Source organism: Canis lupus, chromosome 11, assembly GCF_048164855.1.
Source record: "Canis lupus baileyi chromosome 11, mCanLup2.hap1, whole genome shotgun sequence".
NCBI classification, from domain to species: Eukaryota; Metazoa; Chordata; class Mammalia; order Carnivora; family Canidae; genus Canis; species Canis lupus.
This window is the reverse complement of record NC_132848.1, coordinates 19,865,009-19,889,922: the sequence shown is the minus strand read 5'-3', so window position 1 is coordinate 19,889,922 and position 24,914 is coordinate 19,865,009. Positions and strand designations below refer to the sequence as shown.

The 24,914-nt window shown below is 64.3% G+C and overlaps 1 protein-coding gene and 2 long non-coding RNA genes across 3 annotated transcripts; 2 read left to right on the top strand and 1 right to left on the bottom strand.

The window, feature by feature from the left end:
* Positions 1 to 6,422: 6,422 nt before the first annotated feature.
* Positions 6,423 to 9,272, top strand: PIM3 (Pim-3 proto-oncogene, serine/threonine kinase). The gene is made up of 6 exons (XM_072843478.1): positions 6,423 to 6,581; positions 6,724 to 6,833; positions 6,928 to 6,978; positions 7,051 to 7,420; positions 7,976 to 8,152; positions 8,244 to 9,272. The coding sequence occupies exons 1-6, from the start codon at positions 6,497 to 6,499 to the stop codon at positions 8,429 to 8,431; spliced, it is 981 nt and encodes a 326-aa protein (XP_072699579.1). The 5' UTR covers positions 6,423 to 6,496; the 3' UTR covers positions 8,432 to 9,272.
* A 1,607-nt stretch (positions 9,273 to 10,879) lies between these two features.
* On the top strand, positions 10,880 to 18,406 carry LOC140642624 (uncharacterized). The gene is made up of 3 exons (XR_012039042.1): positions 10,880 to 11,768; positions 16,742 to 16,898; positions 17,050 to 18,406. It is a non-coding gene; the product is annotated as an uncharacterized lncRNA (long non-coding RNA).
* Positions 17,738 to 20,388, bottom strand: LOC140642625 (uncharacterized). The gene is made up of 3 exons (XR_012039043.1): positions 19,839 to 20,388; positions 19,361 to 19,567; positions 17,738 to 19,263 (listed from the first exon to the last, which is right to left on the bottom strand). It is a non-coding gene; the product is annotated as an uncharacterized lncRNA (long non-coding RNA).
* Positions 20,389 to 24,914: the final 4,526 nt, after the last annotated feature.

The window sequence follows — 24,914 nt, the reverse complement described above, 5'->3', positions numbered from 1 at the left end:
GGAGGGGAGCTTTGCCAGAGGGTAACAGCACAGAAATCTTTCCATTGCTCTGCGGTGACTCAGTAGCTGTGCCCCCGCCCCCCCAGCCTGCGTCAGCCCAGGAAGGCCCGACTGGGAGCCCGGAGGGCGGGCTCAGCAGCGCCCTTCCAGCTGGGCCCCAGCCCCCACTTCCTTCCCTGTCAGGTGCCCCGCCCCGCTCGGCCCACGCGGTCCCCTGCTCCCCCCTCAGGACCCCGGTCACCCCCTGTAGGGCCCCCGTCACCCCCCACAGGACCCCCCGTCACCCCCGGTAGGACCCCTGGTCACCCCCCGCAGTATCCCCAGTCACCCTCCTGTAGGACCCCCAGTCACCCCCAGTAGGACCCCCAGCCGCCCCCTCGCGGGACTCCTGGTCGCCCCCGCAGGACACCAGTCACCCCCAATAGGACCCCTGGTCACCCCCTACAGGACCCCTGATCACCCCCCACAGGATGCCTGGTCACCCCCAGTAGGACCCCCGTCACCGCCCCCCCAGGACCCTGCCCCCTCTGCTGGCCGTGTGTCTCCACGCCCGCCTGGCCTCCCTCCCTCCCCACCCTCCCCACCCTCCCCCCGGGGTCACCATAGGGCACGTGGCCCCCACCCCCCGACAGGACCTGGCTCTGGCTCTGGCGTGGGATGTAGCACCTGCCACGGCGGCGGGTCCACACAGGGGTCCGCGAGCTCTGCCCCCCACTGAGATGCAGGTGCCCCGCTGTGGGGTGTGGGTGGGGTGGCCCCTCCTGGGCCTCGGGCTCCCCAGCGGGATGCAGAGCCCCGTTCCAAGCGCTCGGCCGGCCGCACTCAGGTACAGAGTGGGCTGCCTCCGGGGGAGACGGAGAGGGACGGGGGCGCCGGGGCCGCGGTACAGGACCCATGGAGTACCCACCTCGTACGTGTGGACACGACCTGCCCAGCGCACGTGGGCCAGTGGGCTGGGAGCTCACAAACCCCAGCGCTCAGCTGTCCCCAGGGCTCGCTGCTGTAGCCTGAGCTCCGACACAGGCTGCTGGGGGGCTCTGGGGCCTCCTCCCGGCCAGCCTGGGCCCCCCGGCCTGGGCCCCGGGGTACGCACGGTGCTGCACCAGCCCTGGGAAGCCCTCGGGGTCACACGGTCCTCCTCGGGGGTGGCAGGACTGAGCAGGGGCCAGGGCTGGGGTCACCTCCAGGCCGGGGCCCACTCAGCTTCGGCACCTTCAGGGCCCGCCCTCCCGCTGGGGCCTCTGGGAACGGGGAGGGAGCCCCAGGGAGAGGCCGGCCCAGCCCCCACTTTCGTCCTGATGCTCTGTCCAGGCCCGCTGTCACCTCAGGGCAGGGCCCCTCCGCAAGCCTCAGTGGCCCCCGGCCTTAGGGGGCAGCCCAGAGCCCTAGCAGCCCCAGCCACCCTTCCTTCAGCTTCCTCTGTTCCCCTGACCCCCAGAACAATGACAACACAGGAAAGTCCTCAAGCCCTGGGTGGTGCTCAGGGTCACCAGACTGACCCCCCAGGCCGGGCCAGCAGCTCCTGAACACCCACATCCCCAACAGGCACCCTTCCTGGCCCGGGGGCCGGGGGCCTCCTCACCCTGGCCCTGCCACGTCTTGGGATCCAGGTGCCCAGGAGCCCTCAGCACCCAACCAGGCCTGGGGAACGCTCCCGGGAGCCAGACCCGGGTCCTTCTGGCAAGAGCCCCGTGAGGAGAGTCTGGAGGGCAGCCCGGGCTGCGGGGCGTCCAGGGCTCACCCTGCCCTGCCCCGCTCCCCTCCCCGCCTGGGGCCACCACGATCTGCCCCTGCCCCCCAGGAGGGCGCCGCCGGGACCGTGGGTTTGGGAGCCTCGTGTGCCGACCCGTGTCCCCAGGTGCTGAGCACCACGCAGGCCTGGGCCTGAGCACGCCTCATGCTTCATCCGTGAGCAGAACTTCAGGCCATGCTGGACTGGGACTCCCAGAACCAGTGCCCTGGCCTGGAGGATCGCCCCGTCGGCTCTCTCTGAGCCAGACGCACAGGCCTGGGGCACCAGCCTCAGCAGCTCCAGCCGCGCGGGTGCTGCCTGGGGCCGCAGGGAGGCCCAGATCGAGCTGGACCTGAAATCATCCCCTTGCTGCCCGCCCGTCCCCAAGCCCGACCTGTTCTTGGGGCGAGTTCATGCCTTGACACAGATGCTGGAGTCTGCAGGGCTGGGCCAGTTGCCCCGTGGGCACATCCTCCCCCCGAGGACCCCTGGGCCACCCCAGCCTGCTGCCTCCAGCAGCAGGCAGCCTGCTGCCTCCAGGAGGTGGTGTGCGAGCCATGCCCGTCCAGGCGCTGAGGTGGGGGTGCGTGATCGTGCGGCACGTGCATCTCTAGGGCTGGGCTGTGTCTGCCGGGCCTGGGCCCTCAGGTCCTGGCTCTGACAACCGGGGATCCGTTTGTAGGGGCCGTGCCCCCCTCGCCAAGGGCGCTCTGCGGCCTGCACCACAGCCCCGGCGCCGTCCCAAGCCCCTGGCATCACCGCCGTAGCCTGGGCTTCTTGGGCTTCCAAGGTCCCTGATACCCCGCCCGGACTCAGGACTCGGCCCATCCCTGCAGAGCGAGCTCCCGCCCCCCGGCCTGCACCCCGGCAGCCGTGCCGAGAGCCCCCACACTCTCCCTCCGCTCTCAATCAGCCCTGGAGGCCCAGTGCCGGGCTCCTTGGCCTTGAGGGTGCACCGGGCGCTGCCCCAGGCCTCCTGGTCCTGGGGAAACCCTGGCCTCCCTCGAGGAAGTCCAGGGCTTGCACCCAGGTCAACAGCCAGCTGCCCGCAGCCACGGGTGTCAGAGGCCTACTACGTGCCAAACATCTGCACGCGTGTCAGCGGATCCTCCTGGGCCCACGCGCGGTGATCAGAGTCCCCATGGACGGGGAGCTCCGGGCAGGAGGGGCCGCAAGGGGCCCACGGTTCCAGCATGGCTATGGCCCAGCGGGCACTTGGCCTGAGTGGTGGGTGGGGGCTGGGTCAGAGGGTGGTCCTGAGGGAGGGCAGGGCAGGGCACCCGGGGCACAGCACGGGGCGGGGCAGGAAGGCCGCGGGTGTGAGGCCCTGCCGAGCAGCGCGCAGTGCCCATCCCGGGGGCCGCCTGACCCCCAGCCCGGGCCCGGCGGGCTCCGTGAGGAGAGGACTCCAGGAACCCAGGCCGATGCCAACGTGGGGACGGCCACCAGCACCGCCGCAGCCGGCTTTGGGGTGTCGGGCCCAGCTGCGCGCGGCCAGCCCTCCTGGGCACCTGCGGCCCCGGGTCAGGTGGAGGCTCTGGGGCTGCTTTGGCCTTCAGGGTCTCCTGGGCCAGGGGCGCGGCTGGCCGTTGCCAGGCCCCGGGGGGCCGGCGGGTGGGGGGTGTCGGCGGAAAGGCAGCGCTCGGGTGCAGGCTGCCGGGGGTCTCCTGGAGGGGAGGCCAGGATTCACGCTGCCGCGGGTTCCCCAACTTCGCCATGCCCCACCCCGACCCTGCCCTAGGCCGCCTTTGGGAAATGTTGCAAGACCCTGGCGCGGTCCCGCTGGCTCCGCTCCCCAGCAGGTGAGAGGCCACACCGAGGTGAGGCGTGGAGAGGCTGCTGCCAGGTTGCAGTGCGTGGGCTGCGGGAGGGGCGAGCGCCCCACAGGGCCTCTGGGGGACCGCGGGCCAGGTGCCAGGCTGCGGGGCCAGACCCAGGGAGGCTAGGGGTTCCCGCGGGGGGCTGAGGGGTGCCACTGTGACTGGGCCGCGTCCCGGGGCTCACCTGGCGGCCGGGCAGCCCCGGGGATGGGGTGGCAGCGGCGGGGAAGACTGGCCTGGGGGACCTCGCGAGCAGGGGGGGTGCTGGCGGTGGGGGGGCTGGGCAGGCGGGACAGGACCACAGGCCTTGGTGGCGGTGGGGGGACAAGGGACCGGCCTGGCCAGGGCAGGACGGAGGGGGCCTGGGCAGGGCAGGCTGAGCCCCAGGAAGCCAGGAGGCGCGGGGACAGCACTGCCGCCAGCTCCGCGAGGGAGCGTGTGCACGTGTGGTGTGCAGGCACGAGCGTGTCTGTGAGGCGTGCGTGTGTGGATGAGACACAGATGTGTGCGTATGACGACCTGGGCCATCTCTGTCCACCCCCCTCTTCCTTCGTTCTCCCGGAGACCAGCCCGGCTCCCGTCGCCTTGGCAACAGTGCAGCCCCTCCTGCGAGCAGGACAGGGTGACCTATGGGGCCAGCTGTTTCCAGAGCCGGGGGCGGGCAGGGAGCCTCTCCCAGTGTCTGCTCTGCTGTCCACCTCAGGAAACAGCTGCCTGGGGAGGACAGCCACTCACAGGCACCTGGCTCCGGTGCCAGGCTGCCTCCCTCAGCATGGCAGCCCGGGGCCACGCGGGTGTCCACAGCACAGCGGCCCGAGCCCCAGACCCCTGGAAGGGTGATGGGAGGCCAGGGGACGGGGTCAGCGGGCAGCAGGACAAGGACCCAGCAGGTCCGCCTAGGACCCTGGCTTAACCCCAGCTGAACCCACGGCTGGTGGCCGGGGGCAGGAGCGTCCCCAGCTCTGCTGCTCCTGGAGAGGCTGACCTGGGCCACTCCTGCCTGTGGGTGTCACAGCCTGAGAGGCTGTCGACAGGACGCAGGCCGCCTCTTTCTGAAGTGTGAGTGGCTGCTGCTCTGAGTCTGGGGAGACTCGGGAACAGGGTGCTGGCTTCCAAGGCGCATCCCACTGGGTGCACAGGCCAGGGCACATGAGGAGGACCGGCCGGGAGGTGCGCACGATGTGCTGGAGGCCCAGGGGTGGCCACTGAGTCAGGCCTGCCTCAACCACAAGTCGCCGTGGTCCTCACCTAGACCCGGAGCACCCTCCATCGTTCCCATCACAGCCCGACCCGAGGGGCAGGCTCTGGAACCCTCTGCTGGCCCTTGGGAAGCCCTGCGAGTGCACAACGGCCCCTCCTCCCTGGCAGGTGCTGGGTGGATTCGGCGGAAGGGGGGCTCCTGTCTCCTACCTTGGGTCTGACTCCCCCCCAGCCCGCCCCCACGCCCTTGCTCAGGAGGGCGGCAGGTAGAGCTCCTGGAAGCTGGGAAGCTGGGGGCTGGGCCTCGGGAGGGTCCAGGTTCTGCCCCGGGGACAGTCGTAGCAGCCAGAAGGACAGCCAGGGTTTGCGGGGAGCCAGCAGGCCCCAGGTCCGTCAGGCAGGTGGGTGTGCCTGCGGGGGACACACCTGGAGGTGACCCGGGTGACCCCAGCCCGGCCCACAGGCCACACGAAGCCCAGACGATGCGATGCTGGCCTGGGCCTCTGGGCTACCCGGATCTCTGTGGGTCGGGGAAGGGGCCGCGGGTGTGGACAGCTCCAGTATCTACCGTCGCTGGCAGCAGCGGCTCACTCTCGGGCGGTGACCTTGGGCCGAGGTCGGCCGCCTGTTCCGTGTGGACCTGGGCTGCTCGGGGCCGGGCCGCCGCGCTCAGGTGCAGCCCCCGTGACGGTGGTCGGCTGGGGGCCCGGGGAGCGGCAGGCGGTGGTCCAGGCGGTCCAGGCGGTCCAGGTGCCCAACGCAGAGCAGAGGGACCCCGGAGGGGGGGCGCGATAGGGGAGGGACCTCGAGGTCAAGGCCGGGTCAGACGGCGGCTCAGGGGTGCGAGCTCCCGCCGGGGCGCAGGGTCGGACGGGATCCCCGCGGGGGCGTGGGCAGCGCCCCCCCCCCCCGCTGGGCCAGCTGCGCGCCGGGGTGCGCGGACGGCCGGGGAGCGCTCGCTGGCCCGGAACTCGCGGGGGCGCCCCTGCTCGGCACCCGGGCCACGGCAGAGGCGGTGGGCGCGCGTGCCGCGAGTGACCTTCCCGGCACGGCCTGGGGCGGGGCCTGCAGAGGCTTCGCCCCGCCCCCGCACCGCCATTGGCTGGGGCTTCGGGGCCCTTTGGAAGCCCCGGCTTCCATTGGCTCCCGCGGCCCCGCCCCACGCGCCTCGGCCGCCGCCCGCGCAGGGGCCGCGCGTGCGCGGTGAGTTCGTGCGCGCGCGCGGGGGAGGAGTGACGTGAGCCGCCACGCCACGCCGTGCACCTCCGCGGCTCGCTCACGGCGAGCTAGTCCCGGGCGGCCCGCCCCGCGCCCCGGGCCCCGACCCCCGCCGACCCGGGGTGGCCGCGCCCGGCCCCGCCGCCCCGCCGCCTCGGAGCCCCGCGCGCGTCCCCGGGGGCGGCCCCGCGGCGCGGCCCGGGCGGAAGGGGGCGGGGTCCCGCTCGCCCCGCCCCCGCGGAGGGATCCGGCCGCCGCGGCCCAAAAGCCCGGGGCGAGGCGGCGGGGCGTGTGAGCGGCGGGGTGCTGCGCGCGCACGCGGTCCACGCGCGGTCGGCCCGGGGCCCTGTGCCGCGCGGACGGCCTCTCCCGAGCGGCTCTCGGCGCTCCCGCCTGGCCCTGCGGCCGCCCCGGTCCGCGGCTCGGGAGGCCGCCGTCCCGCGTGTGGGCCGCGCGGGGAGCCGGGCCGGGTGAGAGGCGGCGGACAGCCCGGGGGCCGCGGGCCCGCGCCCCGCCGCCGCCCGCGATGCTGCTCTCCAAGTTCGGCTCCCTGGCGCACCTGTGCGGGCCGGGCGGCGTGGACCACCTGCCGGTGAAGATCCTGCAGCCGGGTAGGCGGGGGCGGGGTGCGGGGGACCCGGGGGCGCGGGGGCGCGGGGGGCCGGGGGCTGCGGGGCCGGGGACTCGGGGGCGCGGGGGACCCGGGGGCGCGGGGGCCGGGCCGCAGCAACCCCGCCCGCGCCGTTCCCGCAGGCAAGGCGGACAAGGAGAGCTTCGAGAAGCTGTACCAGGTGGGCGCCGTGCTGGGCAGCGGCGGCTTCGGCACCGTGTACGCGGGCACTCGCATCGCCGACGGGCTCCCGGTGAGTCGGGCCGCCGGGCGGACCGGGGCTGGTCGGCCGCCGCGCGCCGTGGCGTGTGGGCCGCGCTGACCGCCCGCGCCCCTCCCCTCCGCAGGTGGCGGTGAAGCACGTGGTGAAGGAGCGGGTGACCGAGTGGGGCAGCATCGTGAGTGCGGGCGCCGCGGGGGCGGGCGGGCGGGCGGGGCGGGGGGCGCGCTGACCGCCGTGTCCCCCCCAGGGCGGCGCGGCCGTGCCCCTCGAGGTGGTGCTGCTGCGCAAGGTGGGCGCGGCGGGCGGCGCGCGCGGCGTCATCCGCCTGCTGGACTGGTTCGAGCGGCCCGACGGCTTCCTGCTGGTGCTCGAGCGGCCCGAGCCGGCCCAGGACCTGTTCGACTTCATCACGGAGCGCGGCGCCCTGGACGAGCCGCTGGCGCGCCGCTTCTTCGCGCAGGTGCTGGCGGCCGTGCGCCACTGCCACGGCTGCGGGGTGGTGCACCGCGACATCAAGGACGAGAACCTGCTGGTGGACCTGCGCTCCGGGGAGCTGAAGCTCATCGACTTCGGCTCGGGCGCGCTGCTCAAGGACACGGTGTACACGGACTTCGACGGTGAGCGCCGGCCGGCGGCCCCGCGGTGACTGTTGGCGGCCGCGCGCGGGGGGGGGCGCGGGGGGCGCGGGCCCGGCTCGAGGCTGCCCCCGCCGGCGGCGCGGGGGTGCGCGGGGAGTGCCCGGGCCTCCCCTGCGCGGGGCGGGCGCTGCGTGCGTGCCGAGCGGGGGCGGCGCCGCAGAAATCCCCGCATTGCGGAGCGCGGGGAAGCCGGGGCTCCCCGCCCCCCGCCCCCGCCGCTCCCCCCGCCGCCTCCCGGCGCCTCCGGCCTCCGCTTACATCTGTTTGTTGTGAAACCCGAGCCCGCGCTCATGTGACCCGCCCTCCCTCCTGCCTCCTGCCTCCTCTCTCCTTCCTCCTCCCTCCTCCCCCTTTCCCGGGCCGCGCTGGGCCAGCTGGGGAGGCCGCGCCCGCCCGGTTTTTCCAGGGTGATGACGAGCAGGATTTGGAGGCCGGCCCGGCCCTGGCCCCTGCCGCCTTAGTCACTGGTTAGGGCGCCGGTGCGGTGGGGGCGCCGGCCCCGGGCGGACGCCCTGACGCCCGTGTGTCCCCCAGGGACCCGGGTGTACAGCCCCCCGGAGTGGATCCGCTACCACCGCTACCACGGGCGCTCGGCCACCGTGTGGTCCCTGGGCGTGCTGCTCTACGACATGGTGTGTGGGGACATTCCTTTCGAGCAGGACGAGGAGATTCTCCGGGGCCGCCTCTTCTTCCGGAGGAGAGTCTCCCCAGGTGCGCGCTGGGTGCAGGGCTGCTGTGGGGGCACGGGGGGCTGGAGGGCCTGGCCGGGCGGCGTCCTGACCCTGCGGCCTGCGCTCCCCAGAGTGCCAGCAGCTCATCCAGTGGTGTCTGTCGCTGCGGCCCTCAGAGCGGCCCTCGCTTGACCAAATCTCAGCACACCCCTGGATGCTGGGCGCCGAGGGGGCCCCCGCCGAGAGCTGTGACCTGCGCCTCTGTGCCCTGGATGTGGACGACGGGGCCAGCACCACCTCCAGCAGCGAGAGCTTGTGAGGAGGCGCCCGGGCCTGGCTCGCGGGAGCCGGAGGGACCGACCCGCCTCAGCTGCGGCCGCTTCTTGCGGAAGCAGTGACCTCTGGCTCCCGGTGACCTCTGCCTCAGGCACCGGGCTGCTTCCTCTGCTTTGAGTGCCTTTCCGAACGCTGCTGTCGCGGGACTTGGTGTTCTCAAGCTCTGTCTGTCCAAAGACGCTCCGGTCCGAGGGAGGCCCAGCTGGGCGGGTGCAGGCCCTCTGGGACGGCCCATCGAGGGCCCAGGAGCACGTCCTGTGGCCTCATCTCTCTGGGACACCGCCGGCGTGCCCCCCTCCTGCGTGTCCCCGGTGTTGGTCCGGGCAAGTCCGTGCACAAGCAATGCAACGTCGGGGCTGGCGGGGTGTGCACCCGTGCCCCTCTATTTATGGTCTGACCCCGAGGAGGGCTATTTATTGTTTAATTTATTCGTGGAGGTTCCCTCCTGGCGCCCCCACCTTCTTCCGCCTGGAGTGGGGGGCGCGGCTGTGTGTACCCCAGGTCCTGATCCTACCTGTGTCTGTCGGAAGATGGACTTGTACAGTGGCTAATTTAAGGGGTGAGGGTGACCGCCACCAGGGCTCTGCGCCTCAGGGGCGGGGTGGGGGCGGGTTTTAAATTATTGACCTTGTACAGTCTGCTTGTTGGCTCTGGAGGCGGGGGGTGGGGGGCAGAGTCTCAAGCCTTTAATTTATTGTAGCAGCCGTGTTTCTGTGATCCTGGTGTGCGTAGGCATCGGGGATGGGGTTTCCTTCAGTTCAAAAGTGATGTCTCGAGATCATATTTTTTATACAGGTATTTCAATTAAATTGTTTTGTATATAACAGTCGCTGTGTTTATTGGGTAAGGTGGTGGGGTAAAAGGTTTGGGGGAGGGGCCCTCCCCCGACAGAGCGCCGGCCTGTGTGCTTGCCCGCCTTGCCACCCCTAGTGTGGGGGCCGCATCTGGAGGTGGCCCCAAGAGGACCTCTGGCTTCTGTTCCAGGGATGCTCAGTCAGAAGCGGAGGAGGAAGGGGTCTTCGCTCAGGCCACTCAGGAAGAGGTGGGGGGTGGTCCATGCTGCCCCGCAGGTGGCTGGGAGGGGTTCTGAAGGGTGAGTAGAAGTTTGCTAGGTGGAGGGAGTGAGAAGGCCTTCCTGGCAGAGAGCAGGGGCAGGTGGAGTCAGGTGGGGGGCAGTGCCGGTTGCTTGGGCCTTGGCCTGAGAGCTGGAGGGCAAGGTGGTGGGTGGGAGCCACGGTCAGGTCCAGGCGTGGTCGCAGCAGACACACAGGCCTGGAGGATGGTCAGCTGCCTGCAGCCGGGGTTCCCCGTGCCCCCGGGTGTCCTGTCCCCGCGGGCTCACCCTCGCCCACCGCCGTGGCGCTGACTGCCCTGGGAGCTCGGAACCTGAGACCTGGAACCAGCAGAGGCGGGAGGGGGCGGGGAGGGGCCCCGGGGGCTGAGGGGGGTGACCGGGGGGGGGGGGCTGAGGGGGGCTGGGCTCAGTCTGCGGGGAGTCGGGGATGTCCCCCGCCTGCGGGGGGCTTGGCAAGCCTTTCCTGAGGAATCCTTAGGGCCCAGGGACCCCCAGCGCAGCCCCCTCCACTCGGGCAGATGGGGGGGTGGATGGGGCGTTTAGGAACACAGCCCGCCTCCTACTGCCCTGCCCCGGCCCCCCTGCTATGGCCCCTCCCATGCCCCCTGCTAGGACCCGCACCTGGCAGCCTTGGGGGACACTCGAGGACAGTTGAGGATCTGCAGCCTCCGGGTCTGCACTCTGGTGACGGTGACTCACATGTCACTCTCCAGCTGAGGATGCTGGGCTGGGCGTGGGCACCATCCCCTCTGCCCACATGCCCGTCCTGGTGTGTGCACCCAGCCCCCAGCCGTCACCCATGGAGCTCGAGCGTGTGGGGGACCCCAAGCCAAGCGGGGGGAGTGCCACGTGCCTCTACTCAGGCGCTAGGCACTGACCCCTCAGGGGGAGGCCCTGGGCAGGGCTGGTCGCAGGCAGGGGCCGCTGGTGCCCAGGAGGCCTCGTGCAGGGAGGACGCCCCAGGGGGCGCAGGGGGTGGGCACCAGTCAGTGTGCGTGCGCAGGAGAGGCTTGCCCTGTGGAGCGGCGCTGACCCGGTGCTACTCCCCCCGGGGACACTGTCCTCTGTGCCTCATCCCCCACCGCAAACGCGGAGCCGCGGCTACCCCGTCCCCCCAGCCCGGGCCCGCACGTCGTAGCCTCGAGCAGGGCCCTGGAGGACAGTGTGTCACGTTCAGAGCTCGGGAAGGGCTGGTCCCAGAGTCACTGCGCAGGGTGCCGGTGGGTGGGCAGCCTGGGGGGCAGCCCCGGGGTGTTGGAGGCCCCAGATCTGCTGGGGATGATGGGGAGCAGGACAGGATGCGGCTGGGGGCACCCAGGGGTGTGGGGGCAGCAGGGCAGCTGAGGCCAGAGGAGGCCGAGGTCAGGCCCAGGTGGGGGCCGCGTGGAGCCCCCCACAGGAAGGGGCAGAGGGAGGCAGCTTGGCCACCCCACTTCCCAGGTGACCGCACAATCGGGCCACCCCCACGGCCCCCTTCCCCCATGCAGGGCAGGTCTGTGCTTGGGAAACAGGCCTGAGAGGGGCCCCCCCATCGAGCCCGCACATGGAAACGAGCAGCCGTGAGCCTGGCTGGGGACCCCTGGGGGGCCTGGGGCGGGGGCCTAGGCTGGCTGCAGGGCACAGGCCACTGGAAGTGCCAAGGATTCGGCCCCCGTGGGGGTCCCCCCAGGGTGAGATTTCAGAGTACCAGGGCTCTGGCTGCGAGGGCTGCCCCGTCCTAACCTGCCGCCTGAGCCCCGGGCTCCCTGCTCGTGGCCCGGGCACCCCCACCCTGGACGGCCACCTGCAGGGCCCCTGCAGGCCCCTCAGTGCCCAGGGTCAGAGGGCTGTGCAAGCACCAGGGCAGGTGCGACCTGGGACCTGGGACCTGGGGGACCCACCGTGGGCCGGCCTCTGACTCCCCGCCCCTGGCTGCCACTGTCCCATTGTCCCGCTGTCCCCCTGTCCCACTCCTAGCTGCGCAGGTGGCCCTGCGGACGGCCTGGCTGGAGCAGAGGGGACAGTCCCTGAAATGCTGGCCTGTCCTCTGAGACCGGCTGCTGGCTCCGCCCGGTCCCCTGGCTCCCGCGGGCCTCTGCTGGGTGGGGGGCGCCGAGGCCACTCATCTTGGGTCTGTTTACACTCAGGGCTCCCCTAGAGCCGCTTGGTCCAGTTCTGCACAGCGTCCACCCTTCAGGACTCATGGGGGGCTGCGTGGAATCCAGAGATCATTGTGGAAAGAACCAGAATCCGGAGCCACATCCAGGTTCGGCCCCCCTGCGCTTCCGGAGCAGCCCCGGCTTTGATGGGTGCCCACGGCCGGGCCCTGGGAGGGCGGTGGGCGCCCCGGGCTGCCGTCGGGGGCCAGGCCTCAGAGTCACTGGAGGGGGGTACAGCCTAGGGCAACGGCTGCAGCTGTCGGGGCCTTGAGTCTCTATTCCCAGCGGCAGCCCATCGAAACGAAACCTTAGGGTGGCTTTGATGCCGGAGCTTCACGGAAAAGGGAAGTGATCCCTGGCAGGACCCCAGGACCCCTGCCTGGCCCGGGGTGACCTTGGCTGGCAGGGCCCACACCAGTGGGAGCGCGGAAGGAAGTGCACTGGGCCAGCTCTTGGTGGGGGGGGCCGGGGAGCAGGACAGGCCCGTGGCCCTCCCCGGGGCACCAGGAGTTCCCAGGGCAGGGCGGGGGGGGGGGTGCCAGGAGGGTGGCAGCTGGGCCGAGCGCCAACCCTCGGGGCTGAGGGGTGGGGGGAGCTCCCAGGGCCCCCACTCACCTCCTGAGGACTGGCTGTGGCTGAGGGGTGCAGGGCCCCATGCAGTCGCTAGCCCGGGGCATCTCAAGGGGCCCGTGTCCTCTCCGAGGCCTCAGATCAGGGGGGCCGAGGGGGCCCCAGCCTCCAGCACATGACTTCCAGGCCAGCAGCTTCCCGGGCGGCCTTGGCCAGAGCCCGAGCTTTGATTACACAACCGCCCCCCGAGTTCCTGGCACTCAGGCCTGCCCCAGCCCCGCACAGCCCCCCTTCCCTGGCCGGGCCCCACACAGGAGGAGGAAGCTGGGTCAGGGACCCCCCCACCTGGGGAGGGGGAGGAGGAGGGTGCCCTGGGGACCCAGCCAGGTGAGCTCTCTGTGATCTGGCCACCGGCCGCCCTCACCTGTCCGGCCAGGAGGCTGCACGGGGAGAGGCAGGGAGCCGCCTGCCTGCCGGGGGGGCCGTCGGGCTCACCTGAGAACGTGGGACGCCCACCCCACCGGCCCCCTGGGTGGGTGGGAGGGTTGGAGCCAGGTGCTGGCCCCGCGGGGGAGAAGGGGTGGTAGGTGGTGGGGCCTCCCTGGGTTGCAGGTGCACTTGCTCCTGGGGCCACAAGACCAGGAAGGGCTGGGCCGGGCCAGACAGGAGTCCGGGACCCCAGACACCAGGAGCTGCCCCGGGTGGTGGGGTCCTGGGAGCACGGGGATGCTTGTCCACGTCACCAGCTTGGGGGCCGGGGGCACACAGGGCACTAGGAGCCCAGCGATGCCCGTGTCAGGGTTTGGGCCCCGGCGTGGCCACCCCGCAGACCCCACATCCTAGGAATCCCCCCATCATCTGGGGTCTGTTCACCCAGCCCGGCCCACGTGAGCTCAAAGGGCCCTTTTCACTCCAGAGGGAACCAGGCATTCCAGGTTCTCGGGGCTCACCACTGCCAGAGACAGTGACCCGGACAAACCGGCCTGATGCTTTTAGGATGTGACAGAGAGATGGGGTGATGGGGATCTTAGGGGTCACCGTCAGCTTTTCGACAGAAGGAATAGCGGGTGCAAAGGCCCTGAGGCCGAGCCAGGAGCCTGGGCCGTCTCCCTACAGAGGAACAGAAGGGCCAGCGCAGAGTCCCCTCCGAGACGGAGTCCCGGCCTCTTCCCCAGCCCAGCTCTGTGGCCGGAGTCCCCCCTCAACCTGCTCCACGTGGGGTGGGCTGAGGCCCAGGGCTTGGGGCAGAGCTGGGGCGGGGTCCCGCAGCCAGGGACCAGAGGGGCTGGCTGACCTAGGACCTGGCGGGCCTCAGGAGCAGGCCCCGCTGCTGTGGGGTCCCTGAGTCTAGCAGGGATCAGGAGGGCCCCTTGGGCCACACCAACGGTGAGCGATTCCATGCGTGTGCTTGTAGGCATGTGGGCAGCCGCGGGTGTGTTGATCTGTGTGCGTGTCGGGACAGCACGTCTCGTGGGCGAGTGTGAGTGCACGTGGGCGGGACCTCGGGCTGCGGAGCCTGGTCCATGCCTCATGCTGTGGCCGCCACTGCTGCTTCGCCCTCCCCTCTGCGGCCCAGCAGCCCCCGGTGTGGGCAAGGGGACGGGGAGTGTTGGGGGGCCAGGCTGCAGCCCAAGGTCCTGCCCCCGGCCCTTCTGTCCCCCACCCTCCTGCCCCCCCCACCCTCCTGCCCCTCTCCTGCCCCCCCCCCCGCCTTCTTGCCTCCGGCCCTCCTGTCCCCTGCCCTCCTGTCCCCTGCCCTCCTGTCTCCCCTGCCCTCCTGCCCCCCCACCCTCCTGCTCCCCAGCCCTCCCGTCCCCCCATCCTGTACACCCCCCCGCCCTCCTGCCCCCTGACTGTTCTGCACACAGCTGCAGGGCCGTCACCTGTGAAGCGGGGCCGGGCCCACAGGCTTGTGAGCCCGGGTGGGTCCCACAGGGTGATCAGGATGTCCCTGGGCCCCCCAGGCAGCCCGGGCCTAGCAGAGCCTACAGTCAGGGAGCCGCGGGGGGATGTGGCCCGGGGAAACGGGGGTTCCCCGAGAGGGGGATGGAGGCGGGAGGAGGTGTGGCCCAGGGCCGAGGGGACCTGAAGGGCGCTGAGCTGAAGCTGGGGGCGGGCGTCAGCTGCGGGCACCCTGCAGCAAGTCCACTGGGCGTGCTCAGCACCCAGGCCGGGGGTTCCGCCCAGACCAACACTGGGTGGGTCCAGGTGCTTCGGGAGGTGGGAGGTCGGTAGGACCCAGGGAAGGACGAAGGCTTGGGAGGACCCCCCAGGAAGCCCCCAGGGGAAGTACAGTGACCCCCGCAGATTAGGGCGACAGCGGCCCTGGCCCCCTGCCTTGTGCTGGGCTGAGCGGGGAGCCGGGGCTGGGGGCAGCTGAGGACTCATCACTTCGGTCCACTGCCCCCCGCCCCCCGCCCAGTCTCTGGGACACTGTGTCCCTGCTGTCATCTCACGTGGTCCCCGCCCTCCCCTGTCCCCCCTGCTCCCCGCGGCCTCAGGAGCTGATGGGAGTAGCTGTGGCCCCGGAGCGGCAGGCGGGGGACAGGGTCAGGCCACAGTCTGGGGGTGGGGTGGGGGCAGGGCAGTTTCATGCACCTGAAGAAACACACCTCCTGGGCCCAGAGTGTCCTACCAGGAGGGCAAGCCCCTGACCCCATTCCCACCCCTCGCCCTGTGGGCCTCGGGCGCTGGCCAAGGTCTGGGACGTCCCCGAGGAGCCCCCGGAAGGGCCTCTGTGCACAGGAGGGTAGACACTGCGCCGTGTGCCTGTGCACGGGGGCGTGAGTGAGGCGCGTGAGGTCAGTGGGTGTGTGTATGGGGGTGGGGGTGTGTGTGGTGCGGTGGCTCCATGACATGGGAGGGAGGGTGGGCACACCCCGAGGGTGTGGGGGTCGCAGGGGGGCCAGGCCAGCCTCTGGCTCTCAGCTGGCTCTATTTTTGATGAAAAACAAAATTCTTCTCATACATACTAATGCTCTGAGCCACTTTAAACATTTCTCAGAGAATTAAATGGAAATCTAAAAAAAAACACCCCGAGAAGTATTTTTAAAACGGCTTTACCGACGAGTCATTTACATCCCATAGAATCCACCTACCTTCAGCAGTTGCGGGATCCGCCCCGGGCCCACGACTCCGCAGACTCCCGGGCAGGCACCCTGCCCGCGGTGCACCTGCTGTGCCCACCTCCCCGCGGGGTCAGGCCCTACGGTCCTGGCTGGGGCGCCCTGAGCAGAGGCCGCCCCAGGTAATCGGGCTTGCAGGCGGATCCCGTCGTCTGTCCCCGACTGGCGGGGGCCTGGCTCTTCTCAGGTGTGCGGGTCACGGGTCCTGGGGCGCAGAACCTCCCTGCACAAGCTCCCGCGGGCGCCCGAGCTGGCACTGCTCTCGGCCAGGAGCCCAGGAACCCAGGGGCCCAGGAGCGGCGATCCCGAGGCTGCGGCGACCTGTGCTTGACCTTGAGGCAGTGGCTTTGCGACCTACTGCCCCACAGACCGGTGGGGGTCCTGGGGCCTCCACAGCTTGTCAACACCTGCTGTCGCCTGTCCCTCTGACTCCAGCCGTCCTGCTGGCGGTGAAAGGCTGCTGCCTGTCCTTCCAATTTGGATTTTCCCAACAACTAAGGATGCTGAGCATCTTTTCGAATCGTATCAGGCCTTTTAGAAGGTCTTTAGATCTTTAAAGATTTTTTTTTTAATTTATTTATTCATAGAGACACACACACACACAGAGAGAGGCAGAGACAAAGGCAGAGGGAGAAGCAGGCTCCACGCAGGGAGCCCGATGTGGGACCCGATCCGGGGTCTCCAGGATCACGCCCCAGGCTGCAGGCGGCACTAAACCGCTGCTCCACCGGGGCTGTCCAGGTCTTTAGATCTTTAGAAGGCACCCAGCTGCCCTCCTCCTTCCTTTGCTGAATGTCTCATAACATTTTGGGCCTATTTTTTACTTGGTTGTCTTACTCTTGCTATTTTATTTTTTTTTAAGATTTTTAAAATTTATTTATTCATGATAGACATAGAGAGAGAGAGAGAGAGAGAGAGAGAGAGAGAGAAAGGCAGAAGGAGAAGCAGGCTCCATGCTGGGAGACCGACGTGGGACTCGATCCTGGGACTCCAGGATCGCGCCCTGGGCCAAAGGCAGGCGCTAAACCGCTGAGCCACCCAGGGATCCCCACTCTTGCTATTTTACAAGTGATGTGTTTTGGGGGCGCCGGGGTGGCTCAGCCGCATAAGTGTCAGACTCTTAATTTCAGTTCAGGTGAGATCCAGCCCCACATCAGGCTCCTCACTCAGTGGGGAGTCAGCCTGGGATCCACCCTCTGTCTCCCTCTGCCACTCCCCCCACACTCACTTATGCACACTCTCTCCCTCTGTCTCAAATAAATCTTAAAAAATTTATATTTGTTTTTAATTGTGGTAAAATACACATGACAATTTCAAGTGTATCTTTGTCTTTTTAAAAAAGATTTTATTATTTTTTAAAGGTTTTATTTATTTATTCATGACAGACACAGAGAGAGAGAGGCAGAGACACAGGCAGAGGGAGAAGCAGGCTCCATGCAGGGAGCTCGACGTGGGACTCGATCCCGGGACCCCAGGGTCACGCCCTGAGCAGAAATCAAGAGTCAGATGCTCAACTACTGAGCCACCCAGCGCCCCTTATGTGTATGTTTGTCTTATATTTGAGTCACAGGTGTTCTAAGTACAAACCCCTAGTCACATACGGTCTGCAAACTTTTCATATTCTTACTGTTGTCCCTTGAAGTGCAAAACCTATACTATTGATCAAACTCTAAATCTATTTTTTCTTTCACAGATCCCTGCCCGTGGAGCTGTACGTGAGACACTGCCCATCTCAAGGTCACATAGATTTTCTTATGTTTCCTTTCAAAAGTGTTATAGCTTTAGCTCTTATATTGAGGTTTATGGTTGATTTTGAGTTAAATTTTTGTGTATGGTGTGAGGTAGGGGTCCAGATGCTGGTTTTTACATGGGTTTCCAGTCGTCACAGCCCTGTTTGCTGAAAAGAGTGTCCTTTTTTCCCATCGAGAGCCTTGGCACCTTCGTCAAAAATCAATTGACAATAGATCTGAGTCTATTTCCAGACTCGGCCCTGTCCCATTGATCTCTATGTCGATCCTAGCACGAGAACACACTGTCTTTATTGCTGTCGCTCTATAGTTAGGTTTTCAAATAAGAAACTGTAAATTCTCCAGGTCTGTTCCTTTTCAGGATTGCTTGGCTATTTTCTGTCCTCTGTATGTCCATACAAATATATATATGATCAGATTGCTAATTTCTGCCCAAAAAGTCCCTCAAACACTCTGACTTTGCTAGGGATTGCATTCAAACTATCAATCAGTTGGGGAGTGTGGCCATCTTAACATTAATGAGTTTTCCAGTCCATAAACATTGGATGTCTCTCCACTTTAGATCTTCTTTACGATCATTTAGAAATGCTGTGTAGTTTTGAGTGTAGAAGTCTTACACTCCTTTGCTCAACATCCTCTGAATTGTTTTATTCTTTTCAGTGCTGTTATGAATGGAACTGTTTTCTCAATTTTATTGTTGGAATGAGCATTGCTCACATAAAGAAACACAGTTGGTTTTTGTATACTGATCTCAGATCCCGGAACTTTAATGAACTTGCTCATCAGCAGCCTTTTTCCCTCTACGTCCTCCTGCCATTTGGCCCCAAATGCGTCACAAATGCAGAAGTGGACAGTTTCTGGTGGAGGAAGGGGAACCTCAGGTAACTGGAAAGTACCAGGAAAATAGTGGAGAGAAAGAAGCTTAGGGCAAGGAGCCCAGGAGATTAAGTTTCAGACTCCTGGGCTCACCTCTGATCTAGTGCGTGTGGATGTCATCCCCATTAGCATATCAAATATTTGGAGAATTGATCTAGTAGGTAGACCACTCAAGTCTCAGAGTGACCACAGGATGGCCCTGACTAGAACAGCAAAGACTTGGGGTGCCTGGGGGGCTTAGTCGGTGAGGCGTCTGCCTTCATGGCTCAGGTCATGATCCTGGGGTCCTGGGATCGAGTCCCGCATCATCGGGCTCCCTGCTCAGCAGGGAGCCTACTTCTCCCTTTCCTTCTGCTGCTCCCCCTGTCCCCCTGCTTGTGCTCTCTCTGTCAAATAAATAAAATCCTGGAAAAAAAATAAAAAGAACAGCAACGACTTTGAATACTAAACTTACTTTGGAACCACAGCCCACAGAGGACCAGAGCAAGGCAATGACATTCTCCATGGGGCAGGGGGAAGATCCAGAGTCTCATGACATAACACTCAAAATGTCCAGGATAGAAACTAAAATCACTTGCAAACGAAAAACATGAAAATCTCAACTCATGTGGGAAATGGTAATAGACACCAGTGATGTGATAACCCCAATGTCTGAATGATCCGACGGGGACTTTAAAGCAATGATTACTATACAGATGCCAGAAATTGCAAATAGTCTTAACACAAATATTAAAATAGAATGACTGAGCAGAGAGAAAGACTGAAAGAAAAAGCAAATGGAGATGTTGGAACTGAAAAATAGAATCACTGAAAGGGGGGAAAAAAACCTTCACAAGATGGATTCAATACCAGCATGGAGATGACAAGAGGAAATCAACGAACTCGAAAATTCAGCAACAGAAATTCATCTGCACAACAGAGAGAGAAAAGACCTTAAAAAATGAGCAGAGTGTCAGAGACCCACAGGACAACAAGAACAGGGCAATGCCTATGACATTGGGGTTCCAGAAAGAGAGGAGAAAGGCTGTGGGGCTGAAAAATATTTAAGGACATTATGTCTGAAAACATCTCACGTTTGGTGAAAGACATAAACTTATAATTCCGAAAAGCAGAGCACATCCTGTCCTGGGAAAACTGGGAAAGAAATCCACACTAAGACATTTCATAATCAAGTTGCTGAAAACCAAGAACAAGGAAAAAGTCGTAAAGCAGCCAGAGGAATAAGATGTGTTACCTACGGAACAACTGGATTTCTCATTGGTCATACGACATCTTTTTCAGTGCTGAAAGAAAAGAACCGTGAGTTCAGATTTCTCTATTCGGCAAACTTCCTTAACCCAGTAAAGGGCACTGACAAAAATCCCACAGCTGACATCATACCTCATGTAACAGACTGAATGCTTCCCCCTGAGATTGGGACCAAGGCTGGGTTGCCCTCTCTCACCACTCTTATTCACCAGTATTAGAATTCCAGCCAGTGCAATAGGGCAAGAAAAGGAAATAAAAGGCATATTGATTGGAGAAGAAGAATAAAACTGTCCTTATCTGGAAACAACACGGTTATCCATGTGGAAAATCCCAGGAAATCTATTAAAAAAAAAAAAAGAACCAAACTCATAGAACCAGGAAATGAGTTTAGCAAGATTGCAGGATATAATAAGCTCAACACATAAAAATGAATTGCCTTCTCATATACAAGCAATGAATAACTGGAGACCACATGTTGAGAACGTTGCCATTTATAATAGCTCCCCAAAATGTCTAGGTGTAAATGTAGCAAAATATGTAAATGTTCTCAGCGCTGAAAGCTACAAAATGCTGTTGAAAGAAATCAGATAAGATCTAAATAAATACTTACCATCTTCATGAATTTGAAGGTTCAACGTACTAAAGATGTCAGTTCTCCCCCACACGATCTACGGATTTAACACATCATTAGGAAAAATTCCAGCAAGATTTTTTTTTTTTATAGACATAGACAAGCAAATTCGAAAATTTGTACGTAAGGGCAATGGAAGCAGATTAACTAAAACAATTTGACAGAGAAGAACAGGATTGCTGGGAAATGCCTTAATTGCAGCCACAGTAACTGGTGCTTGTTGGTGGTCGAGGACGCATCAACGAGCAGAACCGCCGGGTGGTCCAGAGCCCGCCCCGCCCGGGGAAGCGGTCCCTCGTCTCCCCTCGGGGGAGGTCGCCGCACCGGAGCGCGGGCTGCAGCCGCCCCAGGGAGACGGAGACGCGCGTTCACCCAGACGGGAAGGTGCTCCAAGCTCTGTAACAGGTGGGAACCATCCAGAGGCTCTTCCCGGGGCGAGCGGGTGCGGATGCGCAGACTGCGGCAAACAGGGGCAAAGGGCCGAGCCGGGGTGAGGAGAGCCCTGGACCCCCGCCCCCACCCCTACATCCGCCCCAGCGGGGCTCGAGGTCTCCCAGGGCAGCCCCTCCCCTCGACAGATGCGGCCCCTCCCCCGGGCCTGCGGGGCTGTCAGCCGAGCCTCAGCCTCCTCCCCCCGGGGGCACCCTCCGCCCCTCGGCTTCTCCCTCCGCCCCGACTTCCATCCAGCGCGCTGCCTCCCGGGGTCGCACCAGGCCGAAGCCAGACCAAGGCTTGGGGTGGGGGCCGGGACCACGAGGTCGCGCGGCCCCGCCTACGGCCCTGGGCACACGCCCCGCCCCCTGCCCCGCCCCAGCCCTGAGCGCTCGCCCCGCCCCCTGCCCCCGCTCCAGCCCTGAGCGCTCGCCCCGCCCCCTGCCCTGCCCCAGCCCTGAGCATTCGCCTCGCCCCCTGCCCCGCCCCGGCTCTGAGCACTCGCCCCGCCCCCTGCCCCGCCCCAGCCCTGAGCATTCGCCCCGCCCCCTGCCCCGCCCCAGCCCTGAGCGCTCGCCCCGCCCCCTGCCCCGCCCCGGCTCTGAGCACTCGCCCCGCCCCCTGCTCCGCCCCGGCTCTGAGCACTCGCCCGCCCCCTGCCCCGCCCCGGCTCTAAGCACTCGCCCCGCCCCCTGCCCCGCCCCGGCTCTGAGCACTCGCCCCGCCCCCTGCCCCGCCCCAGCCCTGAGCGCTCGCCCCGCCCCCTGCCCCGCCCCAGCCCTGAGCACTCGCCTCGCCCCCTGCCCCGCCCCGGCTCTGAGCACTCGCCCCGCCCCCTGCCCCGCCCCAGCCCTGAGCGCTCGCCCCGCCCCCTGCCCCGCCCCAGACCTGAGCACTCGCCCGCCCCCTGCCCCGCCCCGGCTCTGAGCACTCGCCCCGCCCCCTGCCCCGCCCCAGCCCTGAGCGCTCGCCCCGCCCCCTGCCCTGCCCCAGCCCTGAGCACTCGCCCGCCCCCTGCCCCGCCCCGGCTCTGAGCGCTCGCCCCGTCCCCTGCCCCGCCCCAGCCCTGAGCGCTCGCCCCGCCCCCTGCCCCGCCCCAGCCCTGAGCGCTCGCCCCGCCCCCTGCCCCGCCCCAGACCTGAGCACTCGCCCGCCCCCTGCCCCGCCCCGGCTCTAAGCACTCGCCCCGCCCCCTGCCCCGCCCCAGCCCTGAGCACTCGCCCCGCCCCTGCCCCGCCCCGACTCGCCCCGCCCCCTGCCCCGCCCCAGCCCTAGCCCTGAGCGCTCGCCCCGCCCCTGCCCCGCCCCAGACCTGAGCACTCGCCCGCCCCCTGCCCCGCCCCGGCTCTAAGCACTCGCCCCGCCCCCTGCCCCGCCCCAGCCCTGAGCACTCGCCCCGCCCCGACTCGCCCCGCCCCCTGCCCCGCCCCAGCCCTAGCCCTGAGCGCTCGCCCCGCCCCTGCCCCGCCCCAGCCCTGAGCGCTCGCCCCGCCCCCTGCCCCGCCACAGCCCTGAGCACACGCCCCGCCCCCGCCCCATCTGCACCCCTGGGCTATTGCTGCAGCTCTGCGCTTCCTTCCCTGCTCACCGGTCCACCGCACCCCTGCTCAGCGCTTGCCGGGGGATGGGAGCCCACCGCTTCCCAGTGCGAGCCTGCTCTGCCCCTCCTCCGCCCTGCTCCCTCCACCTCAGTTCCTGTGACTCGGGTGCCCACCATGGGGCCTTTGCACCGACTCTCTCTGCCCCCGCCCCCCCACCCCCGCCGCTCTTCCTCCACGTGTTGTAAGCATAAATACAATTCTAAGCTTGAATTTTCCTTGATGTCAAAATGGAAAAAGACTCCCCACTCTCCCTTCTGCTAGAGCATTTCCTTAAGGAAACCAGTAAATTTTTTCCGTCCCTTTTGAGGTGGGTGTCAACTTTGTGAAAAGCTAAACCGGCCTCTGGCCAGCTTTACAAGCCAGCAATGTTCTTCTCAACAGTCTCAGAGCTAGCTCTGAAATGTAAACAGCAGGGAGGATGGACCCTCTGCCCTGTCGTGGGGTTTTCCCTTAAATGCCCAGCTCCAAGGGATCCCCGGGTGGCTCAGCAGTTTGGTGCCTGCCTTTGGCCCACGGCGGCGTGATCCTGAAGACCAGGATTGAGTCCCACGTCAGGCTCCAGGGTGGAGCCTGCTTCTCCCTCTGCCTGTGTCTCTGCCTCTCTTTCTATATATATCTATCATGAATAAATAAATAAATAAATAAATAAATAAATAAATAAATAAATAAATCTAAAACAAAAAAATGCCCGGCTCCAGGTGATAACTAGCTGTTGCAGAAACAAATCTCTTAAATTTTCCTTCGAATAGGAGGAAGTCCACACCCTAGAGCACCCATCAGCAGGCAGGTTCACAGTGAACTGAATCCCACAGGCGCTGCTGAGTCATTTTATTTTATTTTATTTTTTTTAGAAAGTGAAAGTCTTTTTTTTTAAATTTTTTATTTATTTATGATAGTCACACACAGAGAGAGAGAGGCAGAGACATAGGCAGAGGGAGAAGCAGGCTCCATACACTGGGAGCCCGACGTGGGATTCAATCCCGGGTCTCCAGGATCGCGCCCTGGGCCAAAGGCAGGCGCCAAACCGCTGCGCCACCCAGGGATCCCTGCTGAGTCCTTTTAAATGTGCTTAAGGGACCCCTGGTAGCTCAGCGGTTGAGCCTCTGCCTTGGGCTCAGGGCGGGACCCCGGGGTCCTGGGATCCAGTCCCACACTGGGCTCCCTGCATGGGGCCTGCTTCTGCCTCTGCCTGAGTCTCTGCCTTTCTCTCTCTGTCTCTCGTGAATAAATAAATAAATACTAAAAATAAAAAATAGAACGTGTTTAATTGCTGTTTGTGGGTAGAGGGCGCGAGTCTGGATTGGGGGTTGTAAGTTGGAGGCCCTCACTGGGGGTAGAAATTACTTAAAAAAACAAAGTCTTTGGGGGGAAAAGTTTTATTGTGGTAAAATATACACAAGAAAGCTTTCCACATTAACAATTTTTTAAAAAGATTTTATTTACTCATAAGACAGAGAGGTAGAGACACAGGCAGAGAGAGAAGCAGGTTCCCTGTGGGGAGCCCAATACGGGACTCGGGACTCGGGGTCACGCCCTGAGCTGAAGGCAGGTGCTCAACAGCTGAGCCACCAGGCGCCATGCAAATAGAGGTGATTTAATTCTTCCCCAATTTCAATGACTTTTGTACCTATTTTTTGTTTATTCCCCCCGGGCTAGCGCTTGCAGTACCGCGTCGCATGTTGAAAGTGGGCATCCTCGTGCTGTTCCCGGGCTTCGGGGTAAAGACTTCAATCCCTGACTGAGGAGTGAGATGTGAGCTTGTCCTATGACCTCCATCGTGTCCAGGGAGTTCCAGTCTGTTCCCAGGTTACTGAGTGTTTTTATCATGAAAAGAGGGTTGGATCTTGTCAAATGCTTTTCCTGCCTCGCCTGAGATGGCCTGTGGGGTTTTTGCCTTTACCCCATAAATGCGGCAGAGGAACCCTGCTTTCTGCAGGTGGAGCCATGCTCGCACCCACGTGGTGGACGCGCAATCCTCTCCAGTCCACTTGCCAGTGCTTTGAGGCTTCCAGCATCTATACTTACAAAGGTATTGAACTGTGGTTTTCCTATAGTGTCTTTCTGGCTTTAGAATCCCTAACGAGTTAGGAGTGTTTCCCCTTCTATTCCTGGACAGAGCTTGGGAAATTCATTCTTCTAAAAATGTTGGACAGACTTCACCAATCCTCTACTGCTGGGCTTTTCTTTCGGGGACGTTTTCCATTACTGATTCAATCTCTCGTCTTTTTGTCGATTCAGATTTTCTATTTCTTCTTGACCCAGTGTTGGTAGTTTGTGTGTTTCTGAGATTTCATCCACTGCACCGAGGTTTCCCTATTTGTTGCCATATGATTGCTTATACTAAGCTCTTGTAATCATTTCTATTTCTTTTAAAATTCTTTTTAGGGGGGTCCCTGGGTGGCTCAGCAGTTTAACGCCTGCCTTCGGCCCAGGGTGTGATCCCGGGGTCCCGGGATCGAGTCCCGCGTCGGGCTCCCCGCATGGATCCTGCTTCTCCCTCTGCCTGTGTCTCCGCCTCTGTGTCTCTCATGAATAAATAAATAAAATCTGGGATCCCTGGGTGGCGCAGCGGTTTGGCGCCTGCCTTTGGCCCAGGGCGCGATCCTGGAGACCCGGGATCGAATCCCACGTCGGGCTCCCGGTGCATGGAGCCTGCTTCTCCCTCTGCCTGTGTCTCTGTGCCTCTCTCTCTCTCTCTGTGACTATCATAAATAAATAAAAATTTAAAAATAAATAAATAAATAAAATCTTTAAAAAAATAAATAAAGCGAGTCTCTTGTACGCAGCAGGGAGTGGATGGATCATGTTTTTTTATGCTCTCTGCCAACCCCTGCCTTTTAATTGGAGAGTTTAGTCCCTTGACATTAAGGAGATTACCTTAAAGGAAGGATCGGCCTGTGTGTCTCCGGTGGCTCATCCTCCAGCTCCTCCACGACCTGACTTTTCTGGTACGGATCTCTGTAAGGCAACCATTGGATTCCCTTCTTCCTTCCTTGTGTGCGTATTTTTTTCCGGTATTTTC

Excerpts from the sequence above, each read along its gene's own strand:
- PIM3 (XM_072843478.1), top strand. The coding sequence starts at position 6,497 with ATGCTGCTCTCCAAGTTCGGCTCCCTGGCGCACCTGTGCGGGCCGGGC. Across the intron at positions 6,582-6,723 it reads GGTGAAGATCCTGCAGCCGG|GCAAGGCGGACAAGGAGAGC; the intron begins GTAGGCGGGGGC and ends CCGTTCCCGCAG. Across the intron at positions 6,834-6,927 it reads GCATCGCCGACGGGCTCCCG|GTGGCGGTGAAGCACGTGGT; the intron begins GTGAGTCGGGCC and ends TCCCCTCCGCAG.